The sequence below is a fragment of the Diachasma alloeum genome, unplaced genomic scaffold, assembly GCF_001412515.2.
Source record: "Diachasma alloeum isolate Michigan unplaced genomic scaffold, Dall2.0 Dall_scaffold_00279, whole genome shotgun sequence".
NCBI classification, from domain to species: Eukaryota; Metazoa; Arthropoda; class Insecta; order Hymenoptera; family Braconidae; genus Diachasma; species Diachasma alloeum.
The window spans coordinates 629408-649061 of NW_021680418.1; the positions used below are offsets into that span (position 1 = coordinate 629408).

Below are 19654 nucleotides of genomic sequence, written 5' to 3' on the forward strand. Positions count from 1 at the left end.
GCTATCGCGAGTGGCGCTTGTGATGAGAAAATGACAGACGATTTCTCGAGCACTGATTGCAATACTAAAATTACGAAAAACAAACAGAAGCCCGGCGGCTGAAATAAATTGTTTACACTTTTTTATCCACTTTTTGAGACATTTACTCTGCGTGCGTATGAGTTTGAGTGAGTTTAGAGAGAGGCAGGGGTAGAGCAAGAGAAGTGTGTAATGATGGGGTATCCATAAAAACTAAACATAAAGTGCAATCCCGCCGGACTCGCGGGGCTGCGGCTACTCCACTACTTTTCCCTTTGTGCTGAAGCTTTTTTGCTCTATCGGCGGTTTTTTCTGCTCCTCCATCTGCCTGGTCGATGGGTATCGACGGCTACCGGTCCGCTGCAGAGTTTCCTACAGCTTTTCGTCGGTGCCCCGCATATTGTTGCAAAGCAGTTTTTTTCCATTCGTTGATCAAGTAGTAATTAGCTTAACGTTCCGCTCCGGGGTTCCGCATTGTTGTGGATTGCGCGGAATTGTTAATGAGATTCGCGAAAAAATGAACGAGAGGATCGTGCACTCGTTGGCTTGTCAAGCCCCTGTTTAAAATTGAGGGAACTTTTTTTGTCAGTGGACTATTTTGCCTAGTTATATTATGTTTGTTGTTTTAGGGGTTCTGTGGACACCAAATTTCGATTTTGAATTTTCGGTCGTGGTTTGAAAATTTCAGACCTTTGGCGATGGAAATTACAGAGAAACAACGATTGCGTTCTTCTCATTTTTTAGTTTTTGCAGTTTTCATGCGACAGAATTTAAAAAAATGTCTGTAGGTAATACCATTTTCCGTCGGAAATTTTTTGAATGGAAAAAAAAAATTTCAACAGTTTTAATTTGAATTTTTGCGGTGAATAATGAGTTTGAAGTTGATTTTGGTTTTTTATTTAATAATATAATAAAATTGTCTCAGCTTTTGAAAAAAAATAATGAACAATTTTTTTCATCATTAAAATTATAGTTTAGTATTCTCCTTTCTGGAGAATTCTGGAACTTTCTGGAATATTCTAGAATATTCTCGAGTTTTCGGGAATATTCTCGGGATTTCTGAACAATTCGAAAAAATTCTCCGGTTTTCGAAAAAAATCGAGCCAATTCTCAGGTTTCCTAGAAAATCCGAGGGAATTTTTCCTAAAAATCCGTGCCAAGAAAACCTTGTCATAGACAAATCAAATATTCCATTAAAATTCTGTTCAAATCATCCGAAAATCAATAAAATACTTGACTTTTCACTTCAATTATTCCGCAAAAATTGAAAAAAGTCAGGAAAATTCAGGAAAAAATGGAGATGTCATGTCATTTTGTTTTTTAAATTCCGTAACTATTTTCCCCTAAATCCGATTCAATGTCATTCTCATGAGAATTACTATCATCTTTCGAGCAATTAAAAAAAATTCCAACAGCGCACTCCATTAGGTGGCTGTAAGGCGCCTTTGGATTAATGTCTTCTCACCTTGGAAATGCTAATCTGAGATCGGCTCGGAGTTTATTGAGAAGTTCACTGACTGATGTGAATTGCCTCAATGTCATCTCTCCACTTCCTGATACATAGCCCGAAGAAGAGCTCGTTGTGGACGGTAGAGTGCCCTGGGAGTCTTGAACACTTGTCATGGGTCGTCTTCCCCATCGCCTCAGCGCAATTGCGTAGTCCTCGGCGTTGTACGTAGGTGGTCGGAGACGTTCCTGCGTTAACCACAAGTGCATGTATGAGCGCAAAGTATTGACAAGATGTTTCGATTTTTATGAATCATGAAAACCTCTCGACGAGAGGCTGAGGTGCACAAAAAATTCATCCCAAGTCGTTTGGAGGTGATGAGTACCGAGGGAAAGACACAACTGTATATTTATCGTCGTCACAGCCACTCTGATATTAGTTTCGTCATGAATATTTCATAGACTATTCCACCAGGTACTATAATTTTCACGATCACGAGTAATAAATAGCATTATTACAGACTCTATTGCGGTGATGAAAATTACATTACATCTTGAATTTATTGAGGACATACACCCAAAATAATCTGTTTTTTTTAATGAAATAAAAATCTTGATTTGAATTTTTTTTTGACTTATTTCAAGAATATTTTTGGGTCAAATAAATATTTATTTGGTTTAAAGAGAAAATTTATTTATTTTCTGTAAAGAATTTATTTGGATCAAATAAATATTTTTTACTATTGAATTTTTTTTTAATAGAAAATAAAAAATTTTAATTTAAAAATTTTTCAACAATTTTATTTATTTTTTATTAAAAAATTGATAAAAAAAATTATTTCAAGTTTTGTTTGTATCAAATAAATATTTATCCAAACAAAACTTGGAATAACATTTTTTATTTAATATGAAGAAAACGTTGATTGCTACTATTTAAATAATCTTATTCATTTGACATAAATAAACTTTATTTGATTCAACTAAATCATTTTTCTGGGTGCACTGTTTTACTGAAATCATAAAATGTTATCTCACCACTGTACAAACGGCCGCCATTGTTACAGGAAAACAACAATGTAGGTAATTTAAAATGTTTTTAATCACACATTTCATCCATTCACCACTGAAAATTCAATTTTGAACTGTAAAGTGCTCGCCACAAAGAGAAGACAAACGAAGCCACGAGTAAGGAGGGGAGCGATTAGATCAGCATATTTATCACCGGAAGTTGGTGACTGGAAGGTAAACGAAAAAAAAGAGTTAAAAAAGAGAAAAAAGATCATGTATGCACGAGCGTACAAAAACTTGCGGTTGGTCGTCTCGTTCATTGGGAAGGGGGAGAGGACGTGGATAGGCTGAAGAAATTTCTAGTTTGCGGTCTCTCGCAGGGCCAGCGCAACAGTAAAAAAAAGAGGAGGGGGGGAGGGAAAGAAAAATTTCCATGTATTCGTTCCTTCTTTACAAAACCACAGCATCATATATTCACGCCAAAAAATGTTTATGTGAAAATCCTCGAGGCAACTCTTTTACTGGTAGATTTTACGGACAAATTTATTGTCGCTTGTAAAATGGTGTAAATATGGAAATGCGGTGGAAGATATTTTGTTGCATTTTAAAATTACGTATTATCTTCCATTACTTCATGGAATTCATTTTCTTCGGATAAAATGGGCTTGTGGATGGCAAATAATGTGGGAATAGCGGCGATTCATCTTGTGCCTCGAATTTTTCACTTCGTTTGAAATAAAAATTACTAACAAGGCATTTGGATTTACGCAAGCGAGGGATTTCTTGCTATTTTAAATAGATGTTGTTCTCCGTGAATGAATAAATTGCGTGTCTGTAATTTGGTGGGGGCTGGAGTGAAAATTATTTTGCCATCATGGCGGATTTTACGCTGATTCCCCTATCATCTTTTCGTAATCAGCGCAACGTGTGCTCTAGGTACCTGGAGTTTATTAATGCACTCAAGCAGTAACTTATCCTCCAGCAGATGTAACCCTCGAAATTAAATGAATAATAGGGGAAATAATGATCTATTTTTTCCGTAAATCTGATTCTAACTGCATTAATTCGTGTAATTATATTTTACAAGCACGATAAAAATATTGTCTTAAGAATACTAAAATTGTTCGTTTAATTTCATATTTTTCGTTAATTAAGAAAATTGAAATTCGTCAAAACTCCTTTTTTATTGGAATTGGGAACCAACGAGAAAAACGAGTTTATTAATCAATAAAATTACTCAAAATTAAATGAATAACAGCGGAAATAATTATGTTTTTCCCGTAAATGTTGCATTAACTGTCGATACATGAAATTATATTTTACAAGCACGATAAAAATATTGTCTTATGCCTGTGCAAAGAATATTAAAATTGTTCGTTTAATTTAATATTTTTCATTAATTAAGAAAATTGAAATTCGTCAAAACTCCTTTTTTATTGGAATTGGGAACCAACGAGAAAAACGAGTTCAGTAATCAATAAAATTACTCAGAATTAAATAAATAATAGTGGAAATAATGATCAATTATTCCGGTAAAATCTTGATCAATTCAAGCTAATTAGTCCGTGAAAGAAAAAATTCTCAATAGAAAGGAAAAAGTAATGTCGCAAAACTAATTTATGGTTTTGTTTCTTCTCCGTTAATCATCCAGAGACTTTTCTATCCTAATGAAAAAAGGAAACGTCATAAAAGACATTTATTTTCTGGCAGTGCGCGCCATTGTTTTCGTAATGACACTGTTTCCTACAAGTGAGAATTTAGGAATTAATCTCAATCGAGTGTCTTTAATGAGTCTCTCAGATTAACGATAACAATCATCGCGATATAAACCCGACAGTTTCCTGGAGGACTCAGAGCATAAACTCATTCATTATATTTCGCAAGAATGTTAGTCGCACGAAGTGTCATCTGGAATTATTTCGCTCATTAATGCACTCTCTTTTCGGGAATGTCCAATGGGAGATCATTTTTTCAATGATAAATTCTATTTTCACATTTACTTTATCCGGCTGGAGACTCCAGGGCTTCACCGCCAGCATTTCCTCCTCGGCGTTTGGCGCCATTTCCGATTCGCTGGAAAAGTAAAAAAAAACAGGTTGATAATTGCATTTTTTTAATGAATTAGTGCAGCTGTGGTGCTGATAAATTAGCGATTTGATTCCAAATGGATTCTCTTTTTTTATTCTTATTTCACTATTGTCTTCAATTTTTTTTTTGTTATAGTACTGTCGTTAATTGAAATGTCATGAAAGTTTGTGTTTTATTTCGTTCTGCCAAATGATTCGGCGTTCAGAGTCCCTCAAGACTCGAATGGACAGTTGAATTTTAATTGGTGTCAATGAATGGAGCTTATTAAATTCTATATTCATGAAAAAAAAAGAAGAGAAAAGACCTCATATTTAAAATGGAGATGAAATGTCAAGTTTTACATAGAATTCAAGGAAATTCATGAGTTTTCTGTGAAAATGAGACTGAAATTCATCATGAATATTCAGAAATAAAATGACATGAATTTTCAATTTTTCCGTGAATTTTCCCGATTTTTATAAATTTTCACCGACAAAATTCAACTGAAAAATCAAAAACTTCATTGATTTTCCGATCATTCGAACATAAATTTCAGTGGAAATTAAACACGATAAAAATTTCCGGACTAAAAATATAAACTTGAAGTTGAACGCTAATAGACACAATTCATCGTTTGGCTCAATTAGCATAGTTTAATTTATTGAGACTCGGGGTGAGAATTCAGTTCACGATTGAACCGGAAGGAAAGATGCCAGTCAAGTGGCTCTCCAGTCTGCACACAACATATGCTGGATATGTGTATCGACGGACCCGGTGAGTCCGGGAAATTTATCTTTCTCGGTTCCCCTCCCCATCGTGGGATTTTCAAACGGTAAATAGCCCCGATGCGGTCGTTCCTTCCAGATAGAACGGAATGAACGTGTCGATCACCTCTTGGATTACCATTTTTTTCCAATTTTTTTCTCCAGTTTCAGAAGTCGTATTTTCAAAGAATAAAATCCCTCGATTATTCCCCGATATCTTGTCACCAGGAATCGCTGGTGAGAAAAAAAAATCTTCTGACATCTCGATGTGTTCAAAGACAATTTATTTTTCGGTTATTAATTTTAAAAAATTGTCAGCCTCTGGAATAATTCTGCAGTTTGGATGATTGCGAATTGATTCGGTTTCTTGGGGACTAGAATTGGGCTATGATTGTCTCTCTCCTATTCGAAGTGAAAATAACAGTGGTCAGAAGAGCGACGTCCGTAAAAGAAGGAGAAAAGGACGCCCGGTGTGAGGACAGCCGAGGCATTGACCCGTGTGCTGTTAGTCACGGGCGCACACAGTACAAACCACCTCCTCCCCCCGTGCTGGACGATCGAAGAGACCGACACACGCGTTATGTTCGAAGTCTCCGGTCGTGGTATATACATGTGCCATCGATATACCGTACACTGCAGGGAGACTACCCCTCACGCAGCCGGTGCATCCGAATTAAAGTAGTATAAACATACCTTGGATTTTGAAGATTGAAATCTGATATAAATTGTAAACAACAGTTGATGTGAATTGGCAGTTCAGTATTGTTGATAATAATTAATCAGGTGGATAAATAATACAGTCATATGAGAAAATTAAAATTTAGAAAAAGTGTCGACAAATCGGAATCAACATCAAAGAAGAAATCACTAGAGTTTAGTTGTACTACTTAAAAGTAGTATAAACATAGCTTGAATTTTGAGGATTGAAATCTGATATAAATTCAGTAGCGAAGCGGTAAACCGGGTTAAGTCGATTTTGACTATTGGCCAGTTTTTGACGAATATCTCGGAATCTAAAAGAGATAGAAAAATTTTTGTCAGGAACTTTTTATAGCCCTTAATTGGCTCTACAAAAAAGGTTATGAGAAAAATTTTGCTATCTCTCTTAGGTTCCGAGATATTCATCAAAAACTGATCAAAAGTCAAAATCGACTTTACCCGGTTTACCGCTTCACTACTGAATTGTAAGCACAAGTTGATGTGAATAGAAATAAAATCTCGTTGAGTTTGTGTTCAGTTGGCAGTTTAATATTGTTGATAATAATTAATCAGGTGGATAAATAATACAGGCATATGAGAAAATTAAAATTGAGAAAAAGTGGCGACAAATCGGAATCAAAATCAAAGAAGAAATCACTAGAGTTTAGTTGTACTACTTAAAAGTAGTATAAACATAGATATAAATTGTAAGCAAAAGTTGATGTAAATAGAAATAAAATCTCATTGAGTTTGTGTTCATTGGCAGTTTAGTATTGTTGATAATAATTAATCAGGTGGAAAAATAATAGTCATATGAGAAGATTAAAATCTAGAAGAAATTCAGAAAAACCTAAAAAATAAATAAAAATTCTACGTCCAATATGAAAATTATTGTCAGTGTCAAATTTTTGTGATGAATAATTTTCTTTTACTTTTTGAAATTATTTTTCCTCGTTACATTTGCTAAAAAAATCAACCGGGACTAGCTTACGGTTGCGATTATTACCCCGACTGTCTTAAGGAAGCAACATCCTTCATTACGAAACATAATTTGATGGAGTAAAATTCTCAACGAATGCGTGAATACAATCAAAACAGATCAAACGAAGAAACCCAGCGGAAAAATATGAAGACAATAACGAATAAAAATCCACGTGATCACAACAACTGACAAGAGTCATCCACCCCCTCTCCTCCGACTCGGCCGCTGCAGTGTCGTGACTTCCTCGTGTGAAACTAACGCATTAAATACGAGAGTTCGGTGATAATTGCAGTCTCAGATGAGTCGCGAATCTTGAAATAATTGCACCTGTGTTGATATTTTCATATAACACCGTATAACGGATTGCAGTGATTCTAGCATCAAACAATTATAATTTCTAATAGCACGTGGGGGAAACAGAAGTTCGTATCACATTAAGGATATCCGAGTATCTTTTACAGTTTACAATTCAACTATTTGCAATCATCAATTTTTTGTTTTTTTTTTATTAAAAAAAAATTTTTTTTTCAATCATCAAATTTGTCAATTAAATTGCGTAAGAAAAATTCGTTGTTTACAACTAAATAATTACAATCGCCTCCCGGTAAACTTTTGAATACGAATGAATTTGTTGCGATTCCAAACAAATGATTTTTAAGATGGAAAATGTATTGTTTATAAATTATTTACAAAAAATACTCCGAGTGTTCAAAAATTGAATTTTTCAATTATTTAATCAATCTTCCTGCGAAAGTAAATTTTTGAAAGAAGAATGAAAGCTCTGATGTCCGACTGGAGAGACAAATTGATACCTCGATTTTCTTACGAACTAGAGTGATTAAAATTTTTTAAATGTTAAACCCGAAAATGGGAACATCTTAAAGAATTGCATTGCTTCCATTCGAATCCAAAAACAGCCAAAGTCCCTGGATATCCTCAAGTAGGGTAAGCTACCCAATAGATGGCCACTGCCCTGTAGATGGACGAGCTCCTTTTAGATAGGAAATTACGCAAAAAAATACTGAAATGTGAATTGTTGCTTTGAATTTTCACCAACTGTTGTGATTCTTAACCCCTGAGTGACGATTTTTTTTCGATCAATTTTTTTTTAATTGCTAAAAAACAAACGTCCATCTACTGGGCGGTTTTCTTAGGCGTCCATCTACTGGGCAGTTTACCCTAAATGAAAAAAAATTCCGAACAATAATCCCAATAAAATTGCTAGCCAAGCGGATCTGCTCCGAAATATCGGAGAAAAAAAAAGTTGAGCCGACACGTCCCTTGCGAAACTCCGCGACTTTTACCGTTGTTGGAATTCGTCATGCATTGAAAACGGCGAATCGTGGAAACAGAGCGACGTTCGACGCTTTTCCCTGACGCACTAGATTCCCAGGGTAATGAGGCCACTGCGTAGACACAAACTCCCACAATGCGCGACACAGGCCCTCCGTTTACGACGCGACCAGGATTTTGCAGAAGAAGAGCGTGTATCGATTTTTGATTTTCGATTCAGCATGAGAAATGGTAATCGCTGAAGCATGCCGATATGCAATAACACGATCCGCCAGACTCGATCCAATCTCCCATTTATTATCCCTCGTGCTTCTATTCTTGTTTATCCACTTAACGGTCGTGATATAGTTGGTCAAGCTGCCTCAGCAGTATGGGAATCTCTCCTACTTGCAATCAATATATTGCCTGAAAGATCCTGGTTTGGCCGGTCATTCAAGATGAATGGCTTTTTCAATTTGTAAGCCTGCGCATGCGATAATTTATGGATATTCGTTGACCACTTTACTTTGTATTTTGTCGAATGCATCGAGATTTGTGGAGCTTTGACCGGCGCATTGGCGCCACTGGCCTCGCCATTCAGCGCCAGTTGGTGCTCCTCCATTTGCCGTTTTCTTCCTGGTTTTTAAACGCCCCTCTCCGAGACTACAGTGGCTATCTTACGTATAACTTTGAGATAATAATCTGATTAACAGAAGCGTGAAGCATTATAAATACGCAACACGTCGGGCTGAAGAAGCCTTGAGGGCTTTCCTTTTATTACGCCTGTGGACGGGAGGAGGAAGTTATTTCGCACGCATTTTCAACTGCATTTACGTGCTTTTTTGCATTGTGTTTCCATGAATTTTTTTAAAAATATTTTTCCGCGCTGGTGATTTACCTTCTCTTACCACATGTTGAAGTAAAAATGAAATGAGTCTTCATTCATTCAATTTCAATTCGAGTGCTTTCAAGTTCTGACCCTAATTTTTTGACCCTTATATTCTGACACTCAGTGCCTGACCCTTATGTTACACTTGAGAGGGCTTCCTACAACCCGCCCTGGCGCAAAAGAATCATCTTCGAATTGAAATACCCATCCCCCAGTTGAGTATAAAATCAGTAGCGAAGCGGTAAACCGGGTCAAGTCGATTTTGACTATTGACCAGTTTTTGACGAATATCTGGGAATCTAAAAGAGATAGAAAAATTTTTGTCATAACCTTTTTTGTAGAGTCAACTGAGGGTTATAAAAAAGGTAATGAGAAAAATTTTGCTATCTCTCTTATATTCCGAGATATTTGTCAAAAAATTGGCAAAAGTCAAAATCGACATAACCCGGTTTACCGCTTCGCTACTGAAATATACTTGAATTAAGTATATTTTATACTTGAATCAAGTATATTTCATACTCAATTCAGGTATATTTTTTTTTTCGTGTATGGAAGGGAGAGGATTTACTTGTATCCCTTCAAGTAGTATGAATAAACTCCGGTCGAGTCGTTCAGTGTAAAGAGGAAAAAAATTCAAAAAGCCAAAACAAAAAATTCGCCTTTGATGACTTTCCCCGTGAATTACAACTGTAATGAGCGCATGAAATTAAACCATCAAAATCTTTCTTCAATTATTATTTTCTAAATAAAAGATGAATTATTTATTACAAAAGTTCGACGCTGACGATAATTTTCGTATTGGGCATAAATTTTGTATTGATTTTTTCTGATTTTCATTTTGCAACAATCAAGACTCTGCATTAGATCAATTATTATCAATAATACGAAACTTCCGATTGACCGCAAACTCAACCCGACTATTTCTGTTCATATTAACTTTCGTTCAGAATTTATTTCAGATTTTCATCTTCAAAATTCAGGTAATGTTCGTACTTTAATGTTCAATGGTCGGATATTCCCTGATATCGCACGAACCCATCCTCCTCCCATTTTCCCCATACACTCTCGAAGCATAAGTCAATTACGCGATCGCGTGTCTGAAGGAATCTCTCAGGTTGCCAGTTGGTGTTACAAAACACAAGCTGTATATCTTCACAACTGATCAGTATAATAATTACTATATTTATGATGAAAAGATTGTATTATCGGTTTTTCATTCGTTCATTAAATCAATAATTGTTGCATAATGATCGACGAAAATGACGTTCATTGTACGTTGAAATTGCTCAACGATAGAACGAACCGTGGATTGAATTAGAATTTTAATTGAAGAAATTTTCCAATTAGCGAGAATAAAAAAATTACGGAAAAAATGGAAAATCGGGTTTTTTTAATGGCTCGACATCACAGAATTGTCTACATGAGGAGAAATTTCGAGTGTTGGGAGCAACTTTCATTAAAAAAAAAGATAGTCGAGTGGAAATCAGAGGTCTAGTCAATGATAGTCACAAAAAATAACAATTGTCATGAATTGCCTGGCTATTAACTCTTAATGTCAAAAAAGGATACTTTCTAAACGTAATTTCGGTTGAATAACGACCTCCTGCGACACTCATTCCCTGCATTTTATTTCCATCATTCGTTCTAGGTCGACTGTATTTACCAACACAGCCATCATTAACTCAAATTGCTTTTGCTATTACAAAAAACAACTGATGGCATTGTCAATGTACGACAATTCTGTTCCGTTGATTGTACATAAATTCCGTTATGAAATATGCTAGTTATAAAACCAGGTCCACTCCGGGCTTCATCTTCGACGCTCATCCTCATCTCGAATATGTTGGTATCTCAGAGTGCATAACTGTATCTTTTCCGTGCGCGTTACACGCGTACCCATTGCGCGTAATGCGCGCAACTCATGCAGGAAGTCAGGGCCAGTCATCCGCGAGAGAAAAAACTGATAATTTTCGCGCTGGAAGAGACAGAATTCTGGGAGAAATTGATGATGAAAGAATGTCCTTTGTACAGGGAATTTTCCTCTGCGCAAATTTCTGTCAAAAATTTCACGATTTCCATCGGAAATTCTCAGTTAAGGATATCAACTTTGTTAATTAAATTGCGTGAGGAAAATTTGAGAATGTCGTGAATATTCAGAGTTATTTAAATTATATTTTGCATAGAATTGTCGTTTTTTAATATTTGTTGTTTGTAAATAAATAATTGAAATTGTTTAAATTTTTGGGAACCTTATTTTTTAATTTATTAAAAATCCAAATCGACTTCTGGTGATAAAAATTTGGTACTCGAAATTTAGACTTCACAATTAAGGGTCACAAGGGTCAGGTAAAGGGTCACATGGGTCCGATCAAGAGTAAAAAAATAGCCTTGACATCAATTATTGATTCAATTAGGGGAGGGTGGGGTAAAACGGACACTTTGGTTTTTTTCTAAATTATTCATAACTCCGAAACAAATTGATCAATTGAGCTCAGTTTAGGCTCGTCACAAAGGGAAAGAATTGTTCTTTGTATTGAAGGAAAAATTATTAAATTTTATCAACATTTCAACCCCTCATTAACATTTTAAAAAAAGGCAAACGTGTCCCTCTGAAGTAGATTCCATAATTTCGTATGATAAAATAATTTGACTTTTCTTTCCCTTTCCTCAGCCTGTTCTCATTCGCCCAATCCAATCCAATTCAATTGTTTCCGGGCGTATTGCGCGATCGATTGATGTGAAAAATTCCCAAAGCATTCATTAAATTCAGTCAAGAAGAAATGGAACACGTCATTCATTGTTTCCGTTGAAGCAATTCGTCTTTGATGATTATGTGGAAATTTTGGTTTGACAACTTTTCCTTCCCACTTTGGATAAATTCTGAAACACCATATATTGGCGCAACTTCCTCGCTGAAGTATACACCTTGTAAATTCGTACTACGATGAAAATTAATGCGACAGACAATCGTATGTCACACTTTTCATTCGCCTTTTATGAATGAGATCTGGGACTCGAGGGTTTTACACTGCAATTTCTCGAGTTTCATTCGAGGGAAAAAAAGAAATCTTTCTGGTTATTATATTATTGTGGAGACCGGATCTGATAATCCTCCATGAGAGTTGGGAAGTAATGAGTGAATAGATTGATTCGGATACCTGAAATTATCATTTCTGCTTCTGAATGGAAACAATGTGTTTGTCGAATCCGAAATTCCCAATTTTTTCAATGAATGAATCAATTCAATTTGAAATAAATCGTCATAAAAATTCCATTCAGAAGCATAATTTTTTATTAATTAAAAAAAATATGTTCTGCATTCAATTTATGGCATTTAATACGGCATTTGTTGCCATCAACATTGATATGCTCGAAGAAAAAAAAGAAATCTTTCTGATTATTATATTATTGTGGAGACCGGATTTAATAATTCTCCAAGAGAATTGGGAAGTAATGAATGAATTGCATTTCTGCTTCCGAATGCAAGCAATGTATTCGTAAGATCCAAAATTTCCAATTTTTTCAATGAATCAACAAATTCAATTAAAACTAAATCGTCGTCAATGGGTAACGATTGGCAATCGTCGTAAAAATAAATCGTCGTTCATTGGTCAAAAAAATAAATGGTCGTTATTTTGATCGTTGTCATTTTTTCTCGTCACTCAGAAGCAAATTGCTAATTTATTTCTAAAAATATATGGAATACGCTCCGACGAAAGTAACTTCCCACTAGCATAATTTTCCGATTATTAAAAAAAAATATTTTCTGCATGGAATTTATTGCATTTAATACGGCATTTGTTGCCATCAACATTGATATGTGCGTACCAGGGGCAATCATTATGTGCATTCTCCACCCACGCATACTGAATCAAGATTGTGGATAGCCACCGCGGTGGTCTGCCGTGATTGATCCATTGCTAATACGTGCGATCAGGAGTTGTTTGGTATATAACTCGTGTTGTGGCGTCAGACTCGCATATACCTGAGCAATTCTACGAGGGAGTAGCGACTTTTATTCGCAATGAAAACTCGATCCTTCCGTTTGCCGGCAGGATACTGACGGCAAATGATCGTTGGGCAATAGCGTGAAAACCGTATGACCAACAATGTCATCGGTGGCCAACGATGTAATTATCGGAAACTATTCCGCCGCTCTGACATTCCAATTATTCAATCATTAATTCGCGTTTATAATCTCATTCCGAATGGATTTGGCGGGATTTCTCTCCGTCAATTGCTAAATTTTTTATGACTCAATTGAACGGGCAACCTCTCACTTTTTTACACAATAAGCTCGTTAATAAAGGGAACAATAAACAAGAACAATAAACCCAAAATACCGGCGACAGGAATGATAATAATGCAAGAGCATTGAAGTAGGATAAATGTAAGTTTAATTTGGAAAATAACTATCGGAAATAATCTGGCTGAGTTTGTGCTCAATCGACAATCTAGTATTGTTGATAATCATTGTCTAGAAGTGTAAATAAATTAAATTAATAATTAAAATGAAAAAATTTAGCAAAAAATCATAAAAGATGAATAAAAATTCTATTCCCGATGTGAAAATAATCGTCGGTATCAACATTTTGTAATAAATAATTTATCTTTCTCAATTGAAGAAAAATTTGATGGGTCAATTCTTCAATCAATTGAGATTTCGAAGTTAGAATTCACGAAAAAAAAGATAAATAATTTTTTTTATGCTTTTTGAATTTATTTTTCCTCGTTACACCCAACGACTCAACTGGAGTTTGTTCATACCACTGTAAAAAGTAAAAAGAAAAGTGGAGTATTTGAAGTTTGAGTAGATTTCGAGTTCAGGATGTCCCTAATGGTACAATTATCTCAAATGACCTCCGTAATTTTCACAAATCCTTCGTGTCCAAGTGAAATTCCTCTCTCCCCCGGGCACAAAATATTGTCGCGTGACTGAAGCGGACATCATACCGAGAACGAAAAAAATACGTCATCTTCCCTCTTCAGATAGGACTGAAGCATTCCCGTCACGCTCTAGATTTGCATTCGAGATCCAACACTCTGTAGTTATGCTAATCTTCACGGGACAATTTCTAATCCGTCCATTATTATTTTTTGGTTTCTACACGACGGGGTAATAGCCACCTCTCGTCCCCTTGATTCAGCCGTGCGAGACGTCGATGAAGCGTCAGTCCGATCATTTCAATTATTGGAGAAATCTTGTTATCATTCCCGCGCAAGGGATCATTTGCGGATAATCTCCGGTTGAATTTTTCAGGTCAATCGCGGGATCACTGTGGCAGAGTTAAGAAAGTGTTGCGGATTTTCTTTCCTACATTAGATGAATTTCACGATAAGGAAAGTTGAGTAATCGAGGGTAACTAATTTATTTCTTCATAATTAGGTATCAGTGAACATTATCGGGTATCGATGGAAAAGCAGCTTTTCTCTCCGCTTTTTCTCTCTATTTTCATCCGCAATATTCATAATATTCTCCACTAAATAATCACATCCTCGCACTTCTTCAATTCTCAAAAATTATTTAATACTCCCTTCGATAAAATCAGTAACAAGAATACTCTTCTTACTTCGGATTGTCTGGAAGAACGGAAGAGTCTACAAAATGGAAAATAATAGAGAAAAAGCGACAGACGTGAACAATGGGATGAGATGGCCCATAGTGTAACGAGGGGAATGTAATTCACTACTACCTGAACCGGAGCAATCATATCCCCATGCACTGAGAGCGAACGCGAATCTACAGACGAGGCGTAGGATGGATTTTCGCATTAAAGAGGTATTTCTGCGATTGCAGTAGTGCACGAAAGTTCTGATAGAACCCTAAGATAGTTAAGTTTGAATAAAACAAGTTCATCAGGTAGACGATCGACAAAAAATGGACTGCATCGCTTCTAAAATTATATTCCTTTCATTCATTTGACAAATTCATACCATCAATTTGATTCTGTATTGTTTTATTGAATCGCATATAATCAGGAGTTAATTTTCCGCTCCATAAAACTGAAATTTTTTACATTTCAGTAATGAAGTGATAAACCGGTATAAGTCGATTTTGACTATTGCCCAGTTTCCATGAATATCTCAAAATCTAAGGGAAGTAGCAAAATTTTTGTCATAACCTTTTTTGTAGAGAAAATTGAGAGCTACAAAAAAGGAAATTATAATAATTTCGCTATTTCGCTTAGATTCCGACATATTTATTGAAAACTGGACAATAGTCAAAATCGACTTCGCTACTGATTTTTTCGAAACAAAATTTATATTGTGAACTACGTACGTACTTTCTGGAGGAATCAATGATGACTCTTTCGAATAAAAATCATGACACGAAGGAATGCACATCAATCTCACTCACTGCAGGGCGGCAACATTAACGTGAAAATTAATTTGACACAAATTTGAAATAGCGGGCAAACTTGAGGGACAGCGTCAGCCAGCGCCTGGCAAGATAGCCGGGAGTTTACTGACAAGGCAGAGTACCGGTGTAGTGCCACCTGCTTGTGGAGTTGCCCGTGTGCTCGCTTGAAAGGGGTATGCGTCATGCGTTTTGGAGGAGAGTGGGAGAAAAGGGATAAGCTGATAGTTGTAAGCACGAGCCACGGTTTAAAACGTGTCATTAGAATTCTTTTTTCTCCTTCATTCTACCTTTATACAGCTGAGAAACATAATGCTGACTATCTGCTCTTCTAGATCATTGCAGCTGCTGTTTATTGGAGACTTTCAGGGGTAATGAACATCTTATGACCAGGAAATTATCCATTTTTATTTGTTTCGCGCTCATTTTTTCATCAGCGTGAATAGTCGACTAATATTTTTTAGGCTGGAAACCCTTCGTCGGCCTAATCGTGTGCATTTATCCCTGGGCGAATGAAGGAGACGCAGGGAATCAGGGAAAGCTTGTCGGTACAGTCGGTTACTCTATTTACAACCGCCCGCTCCCTTGACAAGCAGAAGTCGGCTCGGGTGAGCCCTTAGAGCCCTTGGCAGGGGTCAGGGACCCTTTCCAGCCGAAATCAGTAAGCCCAGTCACATCGCGAACCTCTAAACCCTTGCGAAAGAAGTTAAAAAATTCCACCCGGGCTGGGACTCGAACCCCGGCCGCCTAGGCGTCGAGCCGAACTATGCGATTTAACCACTGCGACCACTGAACGTCGGTATTCGACTTCTTCGATCAAATCGAAAGACTTTTTTTTCAAACTTCAAGATAAAAAGAATGTGTTGCCGATTCATTCGCGTCCCTTGGACGATTATTAACATAATTTTTTTTTTCAAGTTATGCGAAAGCAGAATTTTCAGGTCTGGCCAGGCGAGTTATTTAAAAAAAATATAACTCGGTAAATATCGATTTTATCGAAGAAGTGCAAGAGAACTTTTTTATTCAAAACAGGTGAAAGTTTCGGAGTGAAAAATCCAAACTCGAAAAAGTTGAATTTACAATGAATTAATCAATAAACAAATTGGAAAGTTGACAACAAATCATGAGATATACTTCGAGTTTGCAGTACGGAAACGATTTTCAAGACGACTTGAAAAATAAAAAAAATGTTGTTCCTATTGAAAGTAAAACAGATTTCTACACTGACATCACTGGATTTAATTACCATCTACTGGCCCGTGAAAAATCGCCGATTTCTGCGATCGGTAGTGGATGGTTCTGTCTTACCTATCGAAGATAAGTGAGCCCCGATGATAATCACATCTCTCACATCCACTGCATCCCGACGATACCTCTGAATTCCTATCACTATCACCAGTCTTCCGCTGCCCCCTGTCCCCCCGCAATCCATTCCACGTACGATTGATGACATAAAGCAAATAAGTTTTCTTTCTCTGCCTCCGGGGCACCTGCGATCTCGAATTCCCCATTACTTTAATTATTTGCCGGGTCTTATCCCCAGTCTCGTTTCACAAATGAAAAATAGAGGAAAACGCATGAGCGTCTTCATTAACGGTTTGCTGGACTTGTTGCTGTAAACCAGACGCTCTTAATTTACTAGGTCGACTCGCCGATGAATTCAATCTTCATATTAGCAATCTTAACGTTCCATTCTCTGCCTCTGGAATTCGTGACTCGGCTATTTGTAAAAACCCGCGCACTTCCGTTTCTAATCAATTCACAATCACTGACATTTGCTATTGAATCCTCCATTAATGACCGAATCCCCGAGGAACTTGACAGTCAATTCTTCCGCCAATTTTGCATTCACTCAGTTAAACATCTATTTTAATTATTAAATGAATGGGGATTGTCATTTGGTCGTCTGTCCACTCGAATGTTGATTTTTTTATCAATGCGACGTTGATATTTTCGGGGTCCTTACACACCACACAAATAATTCTTACGAATAATTTCACATTGAAAATTAAATTTAATCCAGCTCATTTTCCCCCGCGATGCAAATCCCGGTAACTCGATAATTCAAGACTCCATTACGACTCAAATTCAACCTGAACACACCACAGGTTCGATGTACAGTGCTACATCCCACCATCTCGAATCAAACACTTGGCCAATCCACTCTCGACCAGGCAAAAGATCACGCCAACTTGACCCACACACGAAAAATCGGAATCCACTCCGTTAATCAACCCGAATGCATAATTTCTGTGCAAGTGGGTTGGATTTAAATATCGGTGGGCATTCCCCATAAATAAGAGATAAGCTACAGCCCGTCCGATCCGGAATTTGATCTCCGCAATTACCGCAGTTCGCTATGAGGAGTGAAATCTCAATGAAGTTCCCGTGAAGTTTGAATTTCAGAGGCACTTTATTGTGTCCTTCGGGTGAGGAGACACGGAGTGAACTCGTTGGAGAACACCAGAGCGCTAACAAAACCCCGGAAGTTTTATTTTTTCACTTGCTACCGTTTCGGGTGTACCGCACACTTCCCTCGCCCAACAGTTGTTTTATCGTGCAATGCGAACAGCGAACAGCTCAATGCGATCCACTTCGCGAAATCAGAGACCAGTTGCGAACTGTTTTATATACTCCACTGGATACTCCGCGTAATTTGACGCAAATTATTCACGAATGGGTGATGAAAATGACGCTTTGAATGGGAATGCGCGACTTTTCTTCGGTCAAATGAATGTGCCGTCTGGGAGAAGTCTCAGAGGGTTCAGCACGAGTGCTCGATGATGACTGAGGATCTGCTGGAGGTGTGCTGCACGTGTAGAACAGCAGAGAGACTGATGTTAAGGCGGGATGAGAGGGATCTGAAATTGCCACGCGAGTGCAATCGACTGTAAGACACGGGGGAATTGGGATTGGAGAGGAGCTAGGCTGTTTGAGGTCGGCGGTGGAGGAGGACAGCTAGGCGGTGGACGATTGACCTCCTAGGTTGCGGTCACCAGTGCAGCATTTGTAACGGAGACCGCGGCGGGCGAGTTTTTCTGGCCTGCGTCGCCATTCACGGGGATATTTCCCTGCACAACAATCCGCGACTTACGCCGGTCCTTCTTCTGGTTTTTACGATAATTTCATTCTTCAGATTTCATCAGGATTTCAGGATTGATGCGCGTGTCAGCACGCGAAGCGGCCGATCGAATGAATGGAGAGTAGAGAGAGAATTCGGGGAGTTTTTGAGTATGAATTTTAGTTCTTTTTCATCGCCGGAAATAAATTACGTGGAACGCAGGAGTTTTAATTCAAGAGGGGTTTTTAATTTGGGTATTGATAATTATTTAATTGCTTCCCTCATGTCAAGGTTTTCATGAAGTTTATCTTTGTATCAAAATATATCTAAATTGCCTAATTGTTGATCATGAGAAAAAAACTGTATTTCTAAATTTTTTTAACTCAAATTATTCTTCAAATGATCAATTCTTGCTTCTCAGATTTTTATACATAAATTCTAAACTCTACAAAATTCATGAAAATTCTTCGGTGTCCCAAATAATTCGAGAAAAATCATTGAAGATCTACGGTTATCTGGAAAACTGCTAAACTTTCCGAAGAATTCAAGAAATTTTTTCAGTTTTCAAGGAAATCAATTCATAACCCTCTCTCATTTTTCAACAATTGCAGATTTCAATCAGATTATTTTAAAAAGTAAAAAAAAAGAATTAATCGAAGATTAAAAATTATTCATCGATGGTTCGCTCTTCATTCTCTCAATTCTCTCCAAGTCATTATCGATATTTATAAAACATCTGTGAGTATATGAAGTTTAATAAATTCGATTTCTTCGCGCGCAGGTCTGGTAACTATAAAATAATTCGAGTGTTGGAAGAATTCCATGTCAACAAATATGAATGGCGGCTAATGTTCAGGAAGTAACTCATCGCAATTTGCCAAAAAAAATGGTATTGTTCAATTGTTCTCTGAGACAGTTGAATAAGTCAATCATTCTTTCTCCTCCCCTTCCAGGATTGAAAAGCGTTCACGTGGGTGTGGTTTCATGCCACCGGTCGATTGACCGTGGAATTAACGTATCGTCGATGCTTAGCGGAGGCGAGATATGATATGAAAGCCATCATTGTAACTGTCTAGGCGGTGCGCTGCTC

The 19654-nt window shown here is 37.0% G+C and overlaps 1 protein-coding gene across 3 annotated transcripts in view; it reads right to left on the reverse strand.

The window, feature by feature from the left end:
- LOC107038294 overlaps window positions 1-17094 on the reverse strand; it is a 26249-nt gene extending 9155 nt beyond the window's left edge. The window contains exons 1-3 of one of the 3 annotated variants that reach the window (XM_015257320.1): window positions 16812-17094; window positions 4473-4545; window positions 1484-1713 (exon numbers count right to left, since the gene is read on the reverse strand). In XM_015257320.1, coding sequence (XP_015112806.1) covers window positions 1484-1713; window positions 4473-4545; window positions 16812-17014 — 506 coding nt within the window. In that variant the 5' untranslated portion in view covers window positions 17015-17094. Of the gene's footprint in view, window positions 1-1483; window positions 1714-4472; window positions 4546-15425; window positions 15577-16811 lie in introns of those variants that run through there. The other 2 variants (XM_015257322.1, XM_015257321.1) reach the window with 2 other exon arrangements.
- Window positions 17095-19654: the final 2560 nt, after the last annotated feature.